This window comes from Coenobita brevimanus, chromosome 65 (genome assembly GCF_032717465.1).
Source record: "Coenobita brevimanus isolate Jiangsu-jjx chromosome 65, ASM3271746v2, whole genome shotgun sequence".
In the NCBI taxonomy this organism is placed as follows: Eukaryota; Metazoa; Arthropoda; class Malacostraca; order Decapoda; family Coenobitidae; genus Coenobita; species Coenobita brevimanus.
Window position 1 is genome coordinate 48,685,522 of NC_137018.1, and position 22,221 is coordinate 48,707,742.

Below are 22,221 nucleotides of genomic sequence, written 5' to 3' on the forward strand. Positions count from 1 at the left end.
ATTCTACTATACCATCCGCCGACTCATTAAAACACCACCGTTAATGCCACCACACCAGTCCTGAATGAAAGAACCCCAGTGCCATTTATCTCAATCTAGAAGGTGGGTATTAGTGCCCATGGGTGAGGGTGTCGGTCCAACCGAGGCAACTGATGCGTGGGAGAACTGCAAGACATCATGCAACGGGCGGCCTGGTTTATGTTCAGTGAATACGTTACTGAAAAAAAGAAGGCCGAGAGGATATTATAAAGAAAAGCAGGAGACATTATAGAACTAAGAAAGGAATGAGGGAAACAACTACGACATAAAACTTTGTCTTGGATTTGTAAAAGAAAAAAATAGACAACTGAAAGACTGAAGAAGGAAAACGACACATTTGCAATGAAAACACACACACACACACACACACACACACACACACACACAGAATTGGGAACATTATCCTTATTGGGCGGCATTGGCTAAGCCATAGAAGTGCCTTGAGAGTCAAGGAGAAGAGAGAGAGAGAGAGAGAAGGAAGGAAAGCATTACTCTCCTCTGTAAGGCCTCCTCGCGTGTGCTTGTGCGTGCTTGAGTGTGTGCGCGTGCATGTGCAAGTGTTCTTAGGCTGCCCCATCCGAGTACGCGAGCGCGCACGTGCGTCCGTCCGTCCGTCCGTCCGCGCGTGCGTGCGTGTGTGTGTGTGTGTGTGTGTGTGTGTGTGTGTGTGTGTGTGTGTGTGTGTGTGTGTGTGTGTGTGAATCAGACCTCACAAGTCACCACCTGGACACTAATCCCTACCGTCTGTAACGTGGCACGCTGGGGATAGCACAGTCAGAGCTGGCGGGATGGAATTAGCGGCGATGTTTTTATGACGTGTCAGTGGGGACCAAGGCCGTGGTGGGGACATACGGAAGGAGCAGCCAACACGGTTACAGGGAATTCAGATACATTATCCTTTTAATAATCCAGTGACCTCATATTCCAGTTATTTCTTGCTGCCTCCAATGATGTGACCGTAGTTAGTGAAAATTTCTCGTAGCGGAGGGATTAGGCCTAGTGAAGCTGTTTCACCCCTCCCGGTCGGGAGAGAAAAGTCTCAAAGCTGAATGAAATTATCAGGACGTAGTCTAAAGTGAATAAGACTGTCATGAAATTTTCATCATTAATCGTTTTAACAAGTTTTATTTTATCCAGATACATAAAACTTTCGTTCTGACAGGGTTAATGAAGGCTCTTAAGCCTCTCCTAAACTTAATAAAACCGTCGGGAATTAGCCTGAATGAGTGTCATCATTGTGAAGGGGTTGAACTGTTCCTTGCAACATCCGGGATGAAACCCACAACTCCACTGTTCATTTACTTATATGTGTTTATTAGATACGTGTGTAAATATTTATGTGAACATGTCAACACAACTCTTTCCTCACTTCCCACTGTTTCATAAACTAGCCTTGAGTTGTTACAATGTTATCACGGCGACTATTATTCTTATTCTTATTATTATTATTCCAACCTTAATTCCTACCAAATGGATGGTGTGATGTGGGACGATGAAACGCAGCATACGACAGCACATACCCGGTAACCAAAGTATCCCACAGCATGCCAAGGGATACGCGTCGCACTAGAAATCTTACCGTACATCACTCATCCCTTCCAAATACTAACTTCAACTCTTCAGCAAAATCATATTGGATTTTTTTCTTTATTGATACCCTCCACATACGTCTTTGCGATTGCCATTCCGTCGCCCACGAAAAAAAAAAAAAAAAAAAAAAAAAAAAATCGATGTGGGGGAGGGGGCAGTGTCAGGTGTTTAACCGTTGTGCTTACATATTATTATTTCGTCTATAATCAACTATCGGTACTTCATTTGACGCCGTACCAAACCTTCAGAATTTATCAAAGGGCTATGTGAACCAATAATCTGTACTGGTATGTGTGTGATCAAATATAAAGTCAAAACAGACAGCCTAGGCATACGGGTACCATAGACACCGTTATAAGCAGAATCGTGTAATGCTACTGATAACTACAACGGTTTCGGCTAAACGCCACTCTCTGTAACATAGGAAATTAAAATGAATGTACCGTAAGAGATCCGAGTATGTACACTTACATAAACTGTTATAGAATTATAATCTAAAGCAAAATGTAATCGAGTTAATGGGTTAGTATTCGTTAACGGTGTATTTACAATCTACTAATATTAAAACAACGGTAGGCCTCAAATTAATCGATTATGAAGTCCTCCAATATTTTCTTGCACACTCAGCTGTAACGTAACTCGTCCCTTAATGGTAATCCCTCATATGCAGTACAAGTAGCAACGTGACTGCAAAACTAATGAATTACATACAGCACAACAAACAAGCATGTGAATCACCTTTAAGCCTGCCATACATATAAATGGATATTAACTGTGCATACATGCATAAATCAATACCCAGTAGCCTAGTAAGAGCCAGATGGTTAAGATACCGGTACTTTTATACCTATGGACTGGACAAGGAGCTTTAGTGCAGATAATTAATCATTAGCTAAGAGTTTAGAAATAAGGTGTAAGTTCAGCAACCCCAACATACAAAAAATAATAATATATAAATAAACAACGAATAACACACTCAATTTATACACAACCAGTTGCACATTTTGCGTCGCATAATATTAAATACCGGGTATATACTACTTTCAGAGTATTGAGTACCGGGAACTACATATTTGAATAATGTAATTTCACATACACACTACACTTCTGCATTCCGCAACTTTGTAAATACTCTGTAATAGTCGGCACTAATGCTTGAACATACGCTTAAACTTCTGCATTCAGTATTAGCGATGAAATACTTCTACAATAAAAAAAGATTTTTTAACCATTTTCTAAGCCATCTAATTAAAAGACCTACATTCATCAATATTATGAAACAAATTCACTATGGATGTTAGTATCTACAGTAGGCTGTGGGGTGGAGTCGATAATTTCAGCGGCTTGACTGATGACTGAATGGAGGGTGGCCTTGCCTATTTTCACTGGCCACTAGTGATATACAGTTCCCTTGCGTGCCATTTCACTCTCCCTTTCCTGGATTCTACAAACCTAATTTATGGTGCACGGGAACTGGATGATGATGATGATGATGATAATAATGATGACTTTAAATTAACTGATCCTATCAGCATAATGAGTGATGACACTAATTCGTGTCTGATAATTTCCCTATACTCAATAATGACCTATTTACCTGTAAGGGGGTAGTTATGGCTACAGTTGTGTATGATACTCAGGCAAGTAAACGTGAATAATACATAGTCATACATTCTGGTAATCACCGTGACCAAAATGAAACTGTTCAGGATATGATCGCTACAGTTCTACTTGCAAAACCAAATAATTCTGCTACTTTATAAGATATCGTGATCAAACTTCCTTTTGTGGCACAGATATGCTATCTGGGAGTACCAATTTCAAGTCTACTCATCATTATCACCATCATCATCAGTTTTATCGATTCATTCATCAATCATCATCCTTATCGATTCATTCATTACCATCACTGTTATCATTATTATCTTTATTCCCGCTATTATACGTATGGTGGGAATGATCTAGAACGGAAATCAATGATCACAGTCTTGTCAGTCCAATGGTGTCCTAGTTATGCTAAAAATGACATCAGTTTAACTCCAGCAGCCATCACAGTTTAAGTAGATAATTAATACATAAATAACCCCATCATTCCGGCGACCTACCGTACGTTTCAGTTTATTCTCCCTAACTCCAGACGATTTTATTCATGTTGGGCCTAGCCTAATCTCTGAAGTGAAGAGGCTAAGGAAAGGTATGTCTAAGTATTCTCAAAGTACAGTATCTAAAACTTAATAAAATCGTCTGGAGGGATGATGAATAAAGGAAAAAGGACGTGCTCGTAGTAAATGGGGTTAATCTGAACATGTAGACAGAAAAAATGAGCTCATGTGGTTGGAATGTAGCAGGTGTGTGGAACAGGTGTTAACTTGTACACATGTGCGTCTGCTGCCCTAGGAAACTGCGTTAACTCTCTCTCTCTCTCTCTCTCTCAATTTCTGTAACCAATGACAAAGCTTTTCAGCTAACATTACACCCAGGTCATATAGAAAGGAATACAGTTTATGTACCTATGCCCTCTTCTCTCTCTCTCTCTCTCTCTCTCTCTCTCTCTCGACGTGAGGAAGCTTTTGCGCTGTTACCCCCGGATCATAAAGAAAGACTGCAAAGTTGGTGTAGGCTATCTATGCGTTTTTTTTCTCTCTCTCTCTCTCTCAACCACACCCTTCCACCCATCCACCCCTCTTCCGCAGTGCGCCAGGTGTCAGTGCAACAGGTGTGACGAAGCGTGGGGCAGGTGTGTGGGTGGTACCAGCGCTCGGCTACCTGCACTGCTTTGCTTGTTCAGGGGGAGGGGAGGGAAGGCGTTAGCGTTGATGTGCAATAGGTATTATCACACCAATACACACAACTCACACCGCTATATCTCACAGTCCCATTCCACACACTGCCTCACCTCACACTGCACATTGTCACACCTAACACGTCACATCTCACACCAGTATTCTCACATTGCCACATCTCAGTCACACCTCACACTGCCACATTTCACATTACTACACCTCACACTGCCACAGCTCACACTACTACACCTCACTGTCACACCTTACACTGCCACACCTTCCGTCTTCAACTGTACAAAATGTTTTCTAACACCCTGTAGCCAAGAATCCCATACCCACAATATTGTCTTGACCTTGGATATCCCAGACCACATTATTCTGGTTAGGCAATAAAGGATCCATTAATCGCCGGGGTTTTATAAATACCATTAGCCTCTTCACCTCATTATGTCTATTATTGGAATATTCTATGTAACTCTAGACGGTTCAATTATTAGCCTATGAAAGACCTCTCGGACTTTCGCTAAAGGATTTCAAAAGGAAGAAATTACCAAAAATTCATAGCCTCCCTTCACTGCATAAAGAAAAAGGAGGAGGAGGAGGATAAAATAATAATATAATGAAAATAATAATAGTAAACATGATAAAAAATGTTGCCCCTTTCAACAGACAACAATATGAAGATCGTTTTTGTTCGAGAAGGCCGGACATACAGATTTTGAAAGACCGGAGGTTTAGGTGACAATAGCTTCAATAACGGAAATGTGTTAAGCACTGGAATAATAACAATGGGTGATGATGATACATGGCTAGTGGCTGTAAAAATAGTAGACATTTACGATACGTTATATACAGTATAACATCAGCACCATGAACAATGATATGTATCTACATCTATAACAGTAAGAAAATTATGATGATGATGATACGATGATAATATAATAATATTAATAATAGTACTGGTAATAATAATAGTAAGTAATAATAATAATAATAATAATAATAATGAGTAACAGTAATAATAATAAGAGTAACAGTAATAATAATAATAATAATAATACCTACAAGTAGTAAGGCAAGAGTTAGAAAAACAAGTACCGGTATGCCGACACCCTCCGTCTGTAGGGTAAGGAAAGTGGAGACACCATCATTAGTAGCCACGTTTCCCCAGGCTATGATCAGTGGCCACATTACCTACTTACGGGCCTGAAAGTACGAGTAGGTTTGTATAAGTGACCCCTTTCCCATCCCAGCCACTCTTCCGGTGATGTCACGGTACTTCCCATGGCTTACACACTCACCAACACCCCCTCCATCATCGCCTCATTTTTCTCCCCGCTCAACATTGTCCTCTTTCATTTGCCTTTCTTCCCTTCCACCTTTCCCTTCCTGTCACCCTCCTCATTCCTCCCACCTTCCACTCCCCTTTCTTCTACCTCCTCACCCCTCGTTCTCACTCATCTACCGGTACCGGTATCCCATTCTACACACTAAGCATTCCCTTCCTTTCCTGCTTATCTCCTTCTGACCCCTTCTCCACTTTCCACCTCCCTATCCCCCTATCGTCTCCTAATTCTCCCCTCCCTACTTTCATTCTTTCCCATCCCCCTACCATCTTTCTTTCCCTCCCCCAGCCCCTGTCCAATCCCCCCTCTCGACCTCCCTTCCTCTCCTTCTTTCCTATCTCGTTTCGATCACCCCTTCATCTCCTTGCCTCATTCCATACACCCCTGCCCACCTCCCTTTCTTCCCTATCCACCTCCACTTCTTCCTTTCCTACTTTCCACACCCCTATCCTACCCACTTTACTTCCCTCCCCCTTGTCCTCTCATCAACCCCTTCTCACCTCCTTTTCTTCCCTCTCTAACCCTTTCCTACCCCCAACTCCCTCCCATTTCCTACTGCCCCCTTGTACTCCTCCCCCTCTTCCGTCCCTCAAGCGACTCTCTACCCTCCCCTTCTTCCCTCCACCCCTACCTTCTCCCTCCTCATACACCAAGGATAAAGGGCAAGACTGACCACCCCTCCTCCTCCCTCTAACTCAACTCACTCTACCACCTTCGGATTTTCCCTCCACCCTCTTTCCACAGACACTTCCATGACCTTGTTTCGTATGCCTCAAAACGCTGGGGCTTTTATAGTTTGTTTTTATCTGACAAAACTGGGCCACTCCCACAACTCGCATGAAGTCGTGGTGGCATGAAATTCGGTGAGTTTCATTTGGAGGATAGGAATGAGCCTCCTTGATTACTATTTACGACTCAAATCGACCCTCCAGTCTGATTACACTTGGTCATCAGTTGAGCTGCAAGTGGTGAGGGTTCTTCGTCAGATTTGAATAAATGCAATAAAGTAACATTTTTTATATTTATCAGTCATTATCACTGTCACTAACATCAGTCACCAACCATTAAATACCATCTTCACCCACCACCACCATCATCACTATCTTCATCACCATCATCGTCGTCGTCGTCATCTTGGGCCATCATCACCACCTTAATTTTCATCATCATATTTGCCATTATCACCATCACCTGCACGTTTGCCGTCAGCATCACGTTTGTCATTTTCCATACCGGTAACCATCACTGTCATAAGCCTATCAGCACCGCAATAACCTTGGCCACCATCTTCATTTTCATTATCTTCAAAACAAAGGTGACATCCTGATTTTACCATCTGATTGAAGGTTATATCAAGAAAGATGTTTTGATATCCCATGAGGTAAATTCAAGGGTGATCCAAGGACAGGCATAATAGAGGTAATAGTATCCACATCGCCATGAAAGGTCTTTCCTAGGCTAATAACTGTAACTGATAACAAAAATATAGTAAAAAGAAAAAATCGTGAAGTGACACCAATTGACGTCAAGCAAACTACAGACGCTGACGTAAGAAGGTCGATGTTAATTGGGGGTTGAGTTGTTGTCGAGATTTTTCCCTTAAATATAAAGACGTCTTACCTTAGGCTGGCTATCTCTAGACCTTTTTTTTCTTCCACCTTCAGAGATACTTTCGGAGAGGTTGGATTCACACGTCATTATTCTCTTCATGGTGAGGCTTCCCCAGAATAAAATCGTCTAGAGAGGCGCAGTATTGCATCTACAGCCTGAGAGATTTTACGGTCGATGCACAGATGACAAGAGAGGAAGAAGTAGGAGAGAGAGAGAGAGAGAGAGAGAGAGAGAGAGAGAGTCACGTGGTCAAGTGAGGTGCAAAGAGAAATCATGTGGGAGTCAAATGAGGTGAGTGAAGTAAGGTAACGTCAAGGAGGCTGCCAACTTACCCATGTGGCGGTGGGTTGTATAAGTTTGGTTTTAGACGATTTGGGGCTCCAGAGGGTTGTGCGAGAGAACAGGAGGTTGCTGGGCATTGTGGTGGTCGTAGGGACGGTCGTAGCTGTGGTGGTTGTGGGTGTTGTTGTGGTGGTATCGACTAACTGGCTGTGTACGCTTTGGTGACTAGTTTCGGTTGTAGCTGTGGTAGTGATTGTGATGGAACTGTGGTTATGGTGGCGGAATGGTTGTGGTGGTGATGGCTTACCTGCGTTATTTCTAGTTGTGATGGACGTGATGGTCGGTGGGTGTGATGGTGTAGTTGTGGTAGCTTTGTGGTTATTGCTGTTGAAGCAGCCTACTAACTGCGACTGTGGCTGGTCGTGGGTAATGTTTCTAGTAGTATACTAGCCTAGTTGTGATAACTAATGGTTGTAGTACACTGATCGTTGAGATGGTTGTAAGGTACTGTGACTAGTTATAGCTGTGGTAGGATCTGGTTGTGGTTAGCAGTGTTGCTGCTGAGGTTACTAATTGTGTCAGTAGTAACAGGTAGTAAATGTTGGTAGTGCTATTATGTCTACTGGTTGATTGTGGTTGTGGTAATTGTTGCTATATTGACATTAATGATGAGTAAATCCAGTTCTCTATCAATAATTAATGTCTCGCTATGATGATTGTAATCGCAGTGGTTATGGTTGTGATCTGTACACAGGACTGGTTAGAATGGTTGTTGTAAAGGTGGTAGCAACCCGTGTAGTGACTTGGTTTTACAGTAATTGTGATGATTGCGGTTGTTCATAAGCTAGCAATCTAAGGTGCACCAGCGTAGTTTTCGTGACGCTTTTATCGGAGCAATTAAGAGAGATTAAAGGTAGGTTGTGTAGTTAGTTATGGTAGAATGTGTAGTTAATGGTATACTGTGAAGTTATAAGTAGTAGTTGTGTATCATGATAGGGTAGGTTTTCTGTGGCAGGGGTAGGCAGTTCACAACCACACACATTTTCCCAACACTGAATCCACTTTATCCTCAATTGTTCTCATTTTTCCAAAATTCGCCTTCACCCAACGCGCATCATAATCAAACAAGGATAAACAGCCAAAAACCAGACCAGCCAACTTTCACCAAGCAGCGTTCGTAACTGCACCAATCCTGCCAGACCACAATTCACAAAAAGTTATCCGCAAAAGGTTTCTAGATTCAACCCGCACACAACCTCCCACCACCAACTCCAAACGGGCACTGAGGCTGGCGTTCATGTTCATCCCATTCACTTCATTAAACCATCAAGGCCTCAAAAGTGTCCTTAAACCCACGCGATGATTTGTGGGGATATTACGATGAACAGAGGGGAAGGGAGGGGTGGGGGAGCTGAGTAATTGGGCTCATCCTTTTCGTGTTCCCAATTTTATATATATCGTGTACGGCACACCCATACCTCCAGCGACATCCGGCATCTCTGCCTATTTACCCTAATCCCTTCTAATCCAATTTATCAACGTATCTCTTCCCAAAGAAGTAGAAATAACTAATAAAACTGATGTATAACGCACAGGATGCTTTAAAAATTGTGTACGGTCGCAGACAAAAGCATTATCAGATACTGCATTTTGTTTTCGTCACTGTAGACAGAGATGCGAGATATTACGGAAATATTTGTAAACTTAATATCCAGAATACCGCTAACTACGAAATACTAAACACAATCCATGACTCAATAGTGCATAATCCAACCATTTAGCAAACTACATGTAACCCCCCCCCCCCCCGGAAAAAAAAAAAAGTGAATAAATCACCCATGTGAAATGCTTGCATTGGCAACCCTATTAATTCAACACTTCCCGTAGGACCACTGTTGCCATACTCTACCCGCAGAAACAACTCTGCAGAGGCATGAAAATTTTAGCGAAAACATACCTTCACACTACCAAAATTGCACCGAGATATATAAATACTGAATAAAATTTTCTGGACGTAGTGATATGAAAGAAGAAATGAGAATCTGTTGAGGTGGAAGGGGTACTACTGTGACAGACATCTGGCAACACTGATCAGAGCTAGTCAGGCGTACACACATGCTGTTTCCCTCCCCGCTGTGTACAAATACTAAATATACACCGATTCTGTAACACACAGCTGCACACACACGTACAGATGATGGAAATTCAGTTAGGTTACGTACTGTAAAACACACACACACGGACATGCAAGGCCTATATTAAGATTCAGTACACGCACATACACACATACGTCATGAATTTCATGCACATCAGTGTTGGGTTCGGCGTCCCTCCCTCACACACAAACTAGGATATGCATAACAGGATATGATGCACGCATTGTCACCTCTCTCTCTCTCATTACTTAGATTTATGTTCTCTTAACTACGCGTGTAATTAGGTCATGTTTGCCAAAACATAACACACACACAAACACACACACACACACACATAACCTACGAGAAAGCATCAGCAGGAGGACACTGCAAAAAATTGCATACAAAGTGAGGCAATAAAGACGTTGGGAAATTTAGTTTCCCAAATACGGCAATAATTGATCAGTGGAATGCACTGCCGAATGAAATAGTGTGCCAAAACAATTAATAAATTTAAGGATATGTATGATAAAAATGGCTTTAGACACGGGACAGTACGAGTCTGACTCATTCCTGTAAAGATAGTTAGGTAAGAACAAGTGGGTAAGAAGACACACACACACACACACACACACACACACACACACACACACACACACACGGAGAGAACTATCAATGAATATAACTAACCAGCCATCTAAGAATATAAATGCTAAACCTGAAACTCACCATTCCTTAGCGAATCATCCAGGGCTTCAAAAAGATGTCTATTTTTCTACATGATTCTCTTTACTACAATACTTGGTTTAGGAAGGATCTCTCTCACTCAGGGTATACAAATGATCTCCGTACCCCACACCCCTATGAAAGTCTCCCATTCATTCATCATCTAATCCAGTGTTGCTCGATGTGGAGCGTGTTGAATATAATCGTCCGGAGGATACAAGGTATTTTTTTTTTAATAGGCGTCATCGTGTTATATTCAGTTGTCCCTCAATAACCACTTCACAATTACAGACTCTTTTTGAGTTTGCTCTTCCTGCTACAAGGCAATTTTATTCTGCTATGCAAATCCCCATAGTAATGCAGTTAATGAAGGCAATGACTAACCTCTCCAACTCCAAAGGTCTCTAATTTACTAAATAAAATTTTGGTTTCCAGTTTGAACAAAATCGTCCGATGGCCAGAAAACACAAAATACGTCATCGTAGGTAACGCCTTAGACTGTGTAATATGGCATGGACCTAATTATTTACTCAGTTACTCAGAATTACCAAACACGACGAAACGCACCAACAACTATCTTCCAAGTTCAATGTATCCTTTCAGTTCGATGACGGATTTTAATTGCACTTGCCACCACCAGGCGATTTTATTCAGTTTAAGAAAGTCCTCTCTCAATGAAGCGTTTTAGGAAACGATTCGAAACCTCTGAATCTAAATATAAAAATCGTCTGGAACTAGTATCAATAAAATGAAAAATACGTCATCAAACTGAATGGCAATATATATACAGTGTATATGTACTGTACTGTACTTGGTCCAGTTACCCGGGTGATGATGATCAATATGCATCACAAGTCCTGTCGCCTTTTCTGTCCCTCTTTCCTTACTTGAATATCAATCTGGTAAATTTGCAGAAACCGACACTGATGGCAGTTCTGTGGCCAAATACAGCCATCAGTTAAGGTTGCTGCGGATTCTCCACAAACTCATTTTCAAAGTCCATGGAGAAAGAAGGTGGTGAAGCGACAAGACTTTCGATGCCGATTTAGTTCTTGATACACAAGCTTGTATCAGCCTTACTTTCTTCACTCTAGATATTTTTCGTTTTCTTCTTGATATCACCTCTCACCTAATGTTTACATTGTGCTTCTGAGGAGAGAATTCAGCATCATCATCATCCCGTCTTTTTTTCTTAGCTACGTGTGGGGAGAGGAGAGTAATTTTGTGAAGGAATTTAGTGGAAACGGTTTCACTGCATGATGTTTCCTCGTAGTAAAAAAAAAAAATAATAACAATAATAATCGTCTGAAGGCTGCAAAAAAAATATAAAGAATACTGTACGTACGCCTTCGGTCTGACAGGGTTTAATAACACGAGTCTGACCATTACGCCTTCAGTCCAATGACGTATTATTTCTGCTCTGATATATAGACATGGAGGATTTAACTACAGCCTTCATTAACACCTCTTATAGGAGAGGTCTTTCCCATGCTGAAAAAAAAAAAAATCGTCTGGAAACAAAGAATAAAAACGTGTCATTAGACAGGGGAATAAGAGGCTGTTTCAGCCCATTCAGCCAGAAGTACTATGATTTACAGAAACACATAACCTTCTGCTATATCCTACTGTACACGATGTTAACCACTGCATCACGGACCTGTGAATGGATCTGTGTTGGGGCCGTATTCTCGTGGGCTTGTGAGTCCCCCAGGTTACTTTTCCTCAGTTGTTTGTTTTGCATACTACATCACCGTCCTGCTCTTAATTTCCCTCACATCAATGGGGGTGCGTGTTACCTTTAATCATTCTTCTTTTGTATGTTACTTGCTTTTATAAAGACAACCACAAGTACCAAAAGAGTATATTAAGGTGCCACAGCAAAAATAAAACAGATAAGAGGTGCTATGGTGTCACCCAAGGTAAGACAGAACAGGCCAAAGATATAACACTGGAAAACATCAACATCAGCATCAAATAAAAAGAATGGTCTATCGGTAACTTCCTTATCATGCTTTTCAGGCTTTAAACAAACCATATGTACATGTATATCAACATAATGACATGTACTGTACAGTAAATAAACCTACAAGTATAAACAAATACAGCAGGCTAATCATTCAATGCCTTACCTTGCCTCTAACCTGTCCCGAACCTGAATGAACCCCTGAAAATGGAACTAACTAGTGTGTGGTTACTTACCTGCTGTATCTTGTGCTGAGCTGAGGTGACAGTGTGGTCGTACATGATCTCGTCCTCCTCTGGGTGGGCGGGTCTTGAGGGCGTGACTTCCTGTTGGGCGGGTTTGATGGGCGTGGAATCGAGTTTGGGTGGCTTGATTTCTTCAAGTGAGGGTACTGTGGGCGTGGGTTCCTGCTGGGAGGATTTAGAGGGCGTGGCTTCCTGCTGATCTAGCTTCGTGGGCGTGATTTCTTCGTGGGCGGGCTTAGGGGGCGTGATTTCTTCGTGGGTGGGCTTAGGGGGTGTGATTTCTTCGTGGGTGGGCTTAAGGGACGTGATTTCTTCGTGGGCGGGCTTAGGGGGCGTGATTTCTTCGTGGGCGGGCTTAGGGGGCGTGATTTCTTCGTGGGTGGGCTTAAGGGACGTGATTTCTTCGTGGGTGGGCTTAGGGGGCGTGATTTCTTCGTGGGCGGGCCTAGGGGGCGGGATTTCCTGGTGGTCAGGTATGGTAGGCGTGGGGTCGGGTCTTGTGGGTGGGGGTTCTTGGGGTCGTCCATGGATTAGTGCGTCTAGGGCGGCTAATGATTGTGCTCTAGGGCTCAAAGGGGGCGTGGTCGACCTCTCAGGCTCTGCCCCTCTTGCCTCAGTAGCTTCCTCATTGGCAGAGTCATCAGGGGGCGTTGAATCGGGCTCCTCTTTTGGCCAGTCAGGAGTGGGTATAGTTGCCTCAGACTCTGCCTCCTGTGGGTGTGTCTCCCTAGGCTCCACCTGACTGGTTCTCCTGAGATCAAGCTCCACTCCCCGGCCCTCGCACTCTGCCACAACATCAGGGAACAGTTGTCTCCTGACCGTCGTTGTGTCAATATCTCTCTCCTCTTTCTCCTCTTCTTCCTTCTCCTTGATATCCTGGTCCTCCTTGATCTTGCCTTCAGGGGATTCCAGCTTCAGCTCCCTCTTACTGCTGTCCTCCTGAAGTGAGAGGTCCTCAGTGCTGGATACATAGACGGTTTCAGCCTTCAGGACGCTCACCACACCCGCTACAACCACATCCGCGGCGGTGGGGGTCGAGGGCGTAGTTCCCTCGCTTTTCACTTCTTTCTCCTCGCTTTCCACCTCTTTCTCCTCGCTTTCCACCTCTTTCTCCTCGCTTTTCACTTCTTTCTCCTCGCTCTTCACCTCTCTCTCCTCACTCTTAGCTTCCCTCTCTTCACTCCTCCTGGCCCTAAGTTCTCTACTGCGTCGCAAAGGTCTCACTCTTTCCTCACTACCGTCTCTCCCCTCCTCCTCACTGCTTTCTCTGGTCCTCACCCTCCCTCTCCCCTCATCACTTCTGTCTCTCCTTCTCGCCTCACTCTCTTCACTACTCTCCCTTTCCCTGACCTCACCGTATTTTCCCCTCACGCCCCTGTGCGACCAGTCTCTCTCCCTCCTCCTCCTGCCCTCCTGTAGGATTTCCTCCTTCCTCCTCTCCACTCTCTCCTCCCTCCTTATTCTCCTCTCCTCCAGTTCCTTTCGATAATCTCGCTTCTCCGTTACCTCAGTTTCCCCTAAAATTGTTTCTTTGAGCCTAGCATTTACCACTTCGGACTTTTCCTTGGACTTTCCTATTTTTCTACGGTCGGAGGAGTACAAGTCACTCAAGTCTGTTTTCGCTATGGATTCAGTCTTTTTCTCCAGGTCCTTATCCGAGTCTCTTACCGCGGTATCAATGGTAAAATCGGATTTAAACTGCTCAATGTCCTTCTCTTTGACAGAGTCCTTAAGCACCACACTCTCAGTTACTATTAAATCAGTTTCCTCCTTTTTCTCCACGGCCACCACAATGCCTGTAATTTTCTCACAAGTTTCCCCTAAAACGCCACCGCGGGATCCGTTCTCTCTGATCCCATTTTCTGTGAGGCCGCCGCGGGATGTTTTCAAACGTTCGGTTTGCGCCACATTGTTGACATCCTTCAACGTTTTGGCACCCGGCTCCTCACCCTCGGACTGGTTCTCATGTGACGAGGCTATGGAGCTCTCCGACTGGCTCTTACGTGACGACGCATAGCCTTCTGATTGGTTCTCCCGTGAGGTGGTAGTGGTGGAGGACGTTTCGGACTGGGTGTCCTGCTTGTCGGCCTCTGTCTGACCATACTGGTGGGGAGGTGCCCAATGGGACTGGAGAGTGGCGGCGTCCTCGAAGCGTGAAGCACAAGTAACCCCGACTGGTTGCTGCTGCTGTGACCTGAGCTGCCCCTTGATCTCATCCTCACTCGCGCTCTGACGCTGACCCGTCCGACCTGTAATAAAACATGATTATTTTGCATATATTAAATAAATACAAAAGAATATCCACTTCCTCTTTACATTTCCCCATAGTATTCAAGCTAAGTCCTTACTGCACATGCACGGAAACACCGATAAAATATCAATAATGAAACTGAGTTACGCTGGTAACTAACGCAGAATGATGTATACCTTTCTTATTTACCAACAACTGGCTAGGCCATTGTTCTTATCCACTTATATTTGAGCTCTGAAATTTGAGTTCACCATATTTATAAACTGTATCACTATATCTAGATTGTATCATTTCTCGAAAAACAGAATAATCCGAGCAATGGAGTCCTTGTTCATACAGTACAATTGAATACTCACCGACATTCAGTAAGTAAAAAACTGTTAAAAAAAAACAAAAAAAAACAATGAGCCTACTGAATAACACATAAGGATTTTGCCTGGCCTAAACACAGAACTGTCAAAAGCACCAAACTCTACAGCTGCCCTGACATCCTACATTCCATGGGCTTAAAATCATTCCTCAAACAGCCTGTCCTCCTAAATCCCTTAATAACAACCCTAACACTGCAGGTAGCCTATATAAAGAAAGCCTTCTACACAGACTCACAGCTAAATAGGTCTGCCAGTTGTCTGAGGCTGAGGCACATGGTGGTGGGGGGATGAAGGGGAGGTGGGGGGCACACGTAGGGGTACTCATTGGCATCACTCCTTCACTGTGGTCACGCCTTCCCTGAGGTCATCTTCAATTAGGCTTCACAATTCTATCAGCTTCATATTCGGGAAGATTCACTTTCATTGGCGCTATTTCTCGCAGGGTGTCATTATAATATGGTCATTTTTCGGTGTCATTAATCCACTGGGGTCATATTCAGATAATAGTCACATGCACTGGGTTCATTTATTGCAGATCACTTTTACTGGAGTCGTAAGAATCAAGGTCATCTCAGGGGTTACTCGCACATTAAGGTCATCTCTAACGAGCTCATTTTCACCTTTACTATGGAGGTTGCGTTTCTATTTAAGGCATATCGTTCGAGTCGCACTGCTGTCTGGTCACATTTGCAATGACATCACAATAATTTCGACTTTCAATTGAGATCACACAAAATTAAAGGACTCACTAACTTGAGATCAAACTAACTTAAGGCCTCACTAAAATGAGATCATATAAAAATGGTTACAACAGCATAAGGTAACATTTCTCTGGGGGCACAAACTATATTATTCACCCCTAACATTTGATGATTTCGTTTCCTGTTCAAAGTTTTTTATGGCATAATAAGCATATGTAGTCGTTTTAATGTTCTGAAGTTTACTCTTCGATTACTGTATACTTTCCTGTGGGTTAAATATTTATATTTTACTGCATCATTCACGAGGAAGATTTACAGTATCCATTAAGGATTATATATATATATATATATATATATATATATATATATATATATATATATATATATATATGTATATATATATATATATATATATATATATATATCAACAACTGAGGTGCCCGTGGGGAATCTTATACTATATATCCAGCCAAGGAGAAGCAAGATGATTTTCCACTTCATATTTATTTCAGGTGACTAGTTTCGGGATGCTTATCCCATCTTCAGACCTAAAAGCATTTAAAACAATATTGCAAATTACATAAAGTTTTAAAAAACATTTTAAAATATCCATAAGAAATACAAAAAAGTTACCAAAAAAGCATGTGACAATGACCGATTACTATAAAAAATGTATTTTTTTAAAATAACAGACTAGAGTAATAAAAGTGAGAGTGTTACCTCTGTGAGTTGGCAGCTAACACTGAAAATCCTGAACACAGTGTTTCATAAAGAAAAGTGTCATAAAGCTTCTGAATCGTCAACAAAGATGGGATAAGCATCCCGAAACTAGTCACCTGAAATAAATATGAAGTGGAAAATCATCTTGCTTCTCCTTGGCTGGATATATAGTATATATATATATATATATATATATATATATATATATATATAATCACTACTGTATCATCCACTTCTAACGAGACTGATTTACACACACACACACACACACACACACACACACACACACACACACACACGAGATCTTTACTAATATTAGGGTATGGTATTAAGAAAGGTTTCGTGTCCCATGACTCGGCGACGGTTTTCTATAATATGTCCTCGTTTTCTTTCCAAGCTTTCGGCTGAATTACCTGTTTTAACATAAGTAATGATGAATGAACTGAAATATTGCTGTAAAGGTTCGAGTACTTATACAACAATAGAAGGATGTTGGGACTTGCCACACACCTTCATTAAATAAAGTTACACACAGCCAGTGGTTATAAACTCATGGGTGCAGCCTCAGGCCCTTTAGCAAATTAACTTTGATTAGCTCTGACATTTCAAAGTACTTATGCCAGAGAGAGAGAGAGACAGAGATCGGGGGGGGAGGGACTACCTTAAACTATTTTCCCTCTTCCTCTTCTATTTCCTCTAATACGCTGCACTTCCTACTTCCTTGAAAGAGAGGGGGGGGGGAGAAGCCTCTCTTACACTCTTTTCCCCTCTCTTCCTCTTCTATTTCCTCTCATCCGCTACACCTCCTACTTCTTTAAGAGAGAGAGAGAGAGAGAGAGAGAGAGAGCCATAACGGCAGCCTGCCAATGAAAACAAGGCAATGCATTCTATCCCTCTTATGGCCATCCTGTGTGTGTGTGTGTGTGTGTGTGTGTGTGTGTGTATTTCTTGTCCAATTTTAAGCGCAGATTACACACTCCGTTCCCGAGGGTCAGCGGTCTTCCTAACCCTATATCGCCACAGACCTTCCCATGTCAAAGATATTCCCAACGGCAGGTCCCACATCCGTACGTCTCAGCTGGGATTGTACATAGGATATAAACTTTTTAAGTACATACATACTGGCAAGCTGCATTTCACGATGTCTCTATGTTTACCAAAAGCTTTCCACCCAACTGTAATCTGTCTTTTTATTTCGTTTTCATGGCCTTTCGCTAGTTTTAGTATTTACCCCAAGTAACTGTACTCAAATTCTTCAACAGTTTCTTAATTTATTATGATAACGCTCTTTGGTGTATTTGAATTAAACGTCAATTTAGTTTTACTCCGGCTCATCTTCATCCCTAACTTGAGACTTTCTCCACATGTCACTCAACATTTCTTGCAATATTTACTGTTTCTGTGACTGGGACAAGGTCGTCTGCAAATCTTAAATGGTTCAAGTTTTCTCCAACTCTTTACTCCTTGTTCTCCCATACTACTAGTAGCTTTCTGAAAATGCATGTTGTAAATTGCTCGTGTGTGTGTGTATAGATAGATAGACAGAGATAAACAGATATACTGTACATACATAATATATATATATATATATATATATATATATATATATATATATATGTGTGTGTGTGTGTGTGTGTGTGTGTGTGTGTAGAGAGAGAGAGAGAGAGAGAGAGAGAGAGAGAGAGAGAGAAGAGTATGCATGAGAAAGCAAGAAACAAGTACGGATCAAGCTCCAGCAAAGGCTCGGGTAAGTTGGAGTGAGTGAGTAAGTGGGTGTCAGTGCCTAAGTGGCCCCACACTCCACATGAGTAACTGACCGAGTGCAAGTGCCTCAAGAGACAACCATTCACTGGCAAAATGTCCGCTAATTTTAACTTCATCAGGCACTATGTACTTCTGTATTCTTAACAAGGCCTCAACAATTTCTATATCTAAGCACTGAGCATCCTCCCACCTCTATATAGCTGGCAATGCGGTAGTAGGATATCAGCCTTTGACTTTTTATACTACAAGGATCTCGTCACTAAAAACGACCCAACTGAAAAATGTAGACTAGTAACAGAAACGGCTTGTATTCTTAGCAAATTCTCACAACCCAATCAAAAAAGAGAACGACTGAACAAAAATACACCCACTGCTTCAAAATTTTTAGAAACGATTCTATACTGCTATTCTATGCACAATACCACCTCCCCATTACAAGCTGCAGAAAGGGTTATCAACAGATGAAAAGACAATGATTCAAAAAAAATACTACATTTCTAAATTCGGAATGTACATGTTTTGTATTCTCTCCAAAATCTCACTCCCTGATCACTACATGTCTTACCGTGCTTGGGGGAGGGGAAGGGGTTTCGGTGACCATAAGAAAACACACACTGGGTTCAAAGCAGATATTTCCCCACCTAATTTACTTTTTTTTTTTTTTTTTTTTTTTTTTGGGGGGGGGGATGGGTGGATGTTACATATAAACTTACGTGGCTTGCTTTGTTCACTTCGTCGCCAAAATGTTCATTTTTATAATAACAAACTCATCACAGGCGCAAGAACTACTCATATGAGAAAATCGACTCAAAAGATGTATCTGTTCTTAACCGTGTCCTTGAATCATAAATAAAGATCAGGGTGTTGAAAGTTCGTTTGCAAGTCTTCAGCCTGATCGCCTTTGCAAATTACAACTTATCTCTATTCAGTCACTAATACATAAGTACCAACACCTAAAGAAGTACCGGTACAATATATCTCTCCCCAATCACGGTATTGAAGCCAGGATGAAGCAAAGTATGACCAGATAAGGAGAAATGGCGAGATGAGGGTGTCCTTGGCGCCCCGTCCGTACTTATCAAGGATTTTAACCAAACCTCTGGATGAGAATATATCTACCAGTTTTCCTGTATGAAATGTTTTGTTGCTCTAGTGTACAAAGCAAAAGTCACCCCAAGTACAAGAAAGTACGCTGATGCATAAACAGCAGACGACACGACGCGGTATGAAACGCTGCAGCAAAACAGCAGCCCATGAGTACCAGCATCCATCAACCTCTTCTTTGGACGTTTTTTCCCATATCAAGCCACTCTGCGCAGCACTGAGACCTGCCCCTTAAACCCCAGGCCATATTGTAGAAAGGAAAAACTAAGAAGTGCAGGGGGAGGAGAAAAATAAAACGAAAACAAAACGTGCTGGTGTCGGGTAGGAAGTGGACTTTGATCCTTGGCGCGTGACGTCATTTACTAACGGTCCTCTTAACCCCTTCAGCACGAGGAGGTCCTTCATTTTTACAGCCTCCAGACGATTATATTGAGCTTAGATAAAGATCCTTCACACAAAAGGAGTTAGAAAATCGCCATTAACGCTTTCACGATAATAAATAAATAATTACACGCACAATTGGTGTTTATATAATATATACCGGTGTATGTGTGTGTGTGTGTGTGTATAAATATATATATATATATATATATATATATATATATATATATATATATATATATATATATATTCTCACGCTCGTATGACGCACTCTCAACAGATTAAAGCTGTCTGACGTTAACTGCAACAAAATACTACAGTTGTCTCGGCCATAAGAGGGGTTACAAAGGTCATGGTGGTGGTGCATGAGACGATATTTGCAACCATAAACAACCGGCACAAGACGTAAACACTCTCGGCCCAACATGGCAATTAACTGACCTTTTGGCGGCCATCCAGCCAGAGGCTTTTCAGCTTTACTTCAGCTAACGCCAAACGATTTTACCTGGCCCTGCTACAAAAACAGCAGAAATAATGGCGGCCATAATTTTACTGAAACTAAAGCCTTATGATTTTATCCTGATCAAAGAAAAGGTCGAGAACAAAGAACTCTGCATTAATTCTGGCCGACACCAGTCAATTTTATCTCAACTAACATTATGGTCAAACATTAAGATGCTTTATCACATGCTCGTTAAGGCCACACGATTTTCCTCCAAAGTTTTAGCGGAAAACACTTTACATTTCATTCCAACTATTGTCATACGGTTTTACTTGGCGCTGAAAACCCTGCCACACCCAAACGTCCAAAAGACTTAACTTGCAACTATAAAGGTCTCTCTTTAAACTAATAAAATCATGTGATGGCTCAAGAATTAAAGAAAATAAACGCACTCTTGCTAAGGGGGTTAATGGAGACTCCTAACAATTTTACTACCACGGCACGTTTAATCTGACAAGGATCTCTAACACATTTCAGTCCAGTTAATGACCAGATGCCGTCACACTGTTGTGCTGATTTACCTGGTAATCAAGGTAATTCACTCCAATCCAATATGGAAAGCTCAACGAATTTATGTATTCATGACATATTGTAGTATTTAATTTGTGAGTGACTGGGCTCAATCACTTTTAAAAGGCCACTACGGAGTACTAAAGCTTACAAAAAAATGCGTAGGGGTGGCATGGATAATAATTTAAAAGTGTTCTACCATCCTCAAATCACTTGTATGCTTGATAAAACTGTCTAGTTGTAGAAACATCATCATCATCATCACCCTGACCTCTTTTTCCCCCCAACAATAAAAGCAAAGACACCCAGGACATACAACATACACTACTGACTCAACATGGTAATTAAAACTATATGACATGCGATACAGTGCTGCATGCTTGAATACACAGCAATAGCCAGGCTGTCACCAGTGTACACAGGAGAGAGAGAGAGAGAGAGAGAGAGAGAGAGCAGCCAACATAAACAGCATAGTAATAATCCTTCGTGCGTCATCTGCCCCAGAAAAAGACTAATCCCTCCACTATGACAACGTCTTTTTAAAAGTTTATTCTTCCAATCTTGGGACGATTTTATTCAACTTGGGGGAGATTGTAGAAACTCCAAGAATTACACACACACACACACACATATGTGTATATATATATATGTATATGCAGAATGACAGTTTGCAACATACCATCAGGTCGATTAAACACCTCTAAGAGCGAGGTCTCTTAGAGGTGTTTAATTGACTTGATGGTATACTGAAACTGTCTTTCTGCATACATCTGTTAACCATCGTGGCCGCATTAGCTTAAAATTCACTGGCGCCCCGACTGCAATGGGTCGGGGTGTGGGAATCCGAAAGGAAACCACGTTATGTGATGCTCTCACACCTTTTAGACCCGCAAAGGAGAGATGGTTGCTCGGCAATCGACCTGATGGTATACTGCATATATATATATATATATATATATATATATATATATATATATATATATATATATATATATATATATATATTTTGTGTGTGTGTGTGTGTGTGTGTGTGTGTGTGTGTGTGTGTGTGTGTGTGTGCTGTACAACCTTCAGTTAACCTTTCGCATAGAGATTAACTTCCTAGGTTAAATAAGATCCTCTCAAGACATCACACACACACACACACACACACACACACACACACACACACACACAGACTCAAGGGTTGATACCCTA

General features: G+C 41.9%; 1 protein-coding gene across 1 annotated transcript in view; it reads right to left on the minus strand.

Annotated features, from left to right (window-relative positions):
• Spn (protein phosphatase 1 regulatory subunit spinophilin) overlaps positions 1–22,221 on the minus strand; it is a 159,383-nt gene that overhangs the window by 110,987 nt on the left and 26,175 nt on the right. Inside the window, exons 4-6 of the mRNA XM_080276511.1 lie at positions 14,076–14,969; positions 13,212–13,985; positions 12,712–12,782 (exon numbers count right to left, since the gene is read on the minus strand). Coding sequence (XP_080132637.1) covers positions 12,712–12,782; positions 13,212–13,985; positions 14,076–14,969 — 1,739 coding nt within the window. The remainder of the gene's footprint in view (positions 1–12,711; positions 12,783–13,211; positions 13,986–14,075; positions 14,970–22,221) is intronic.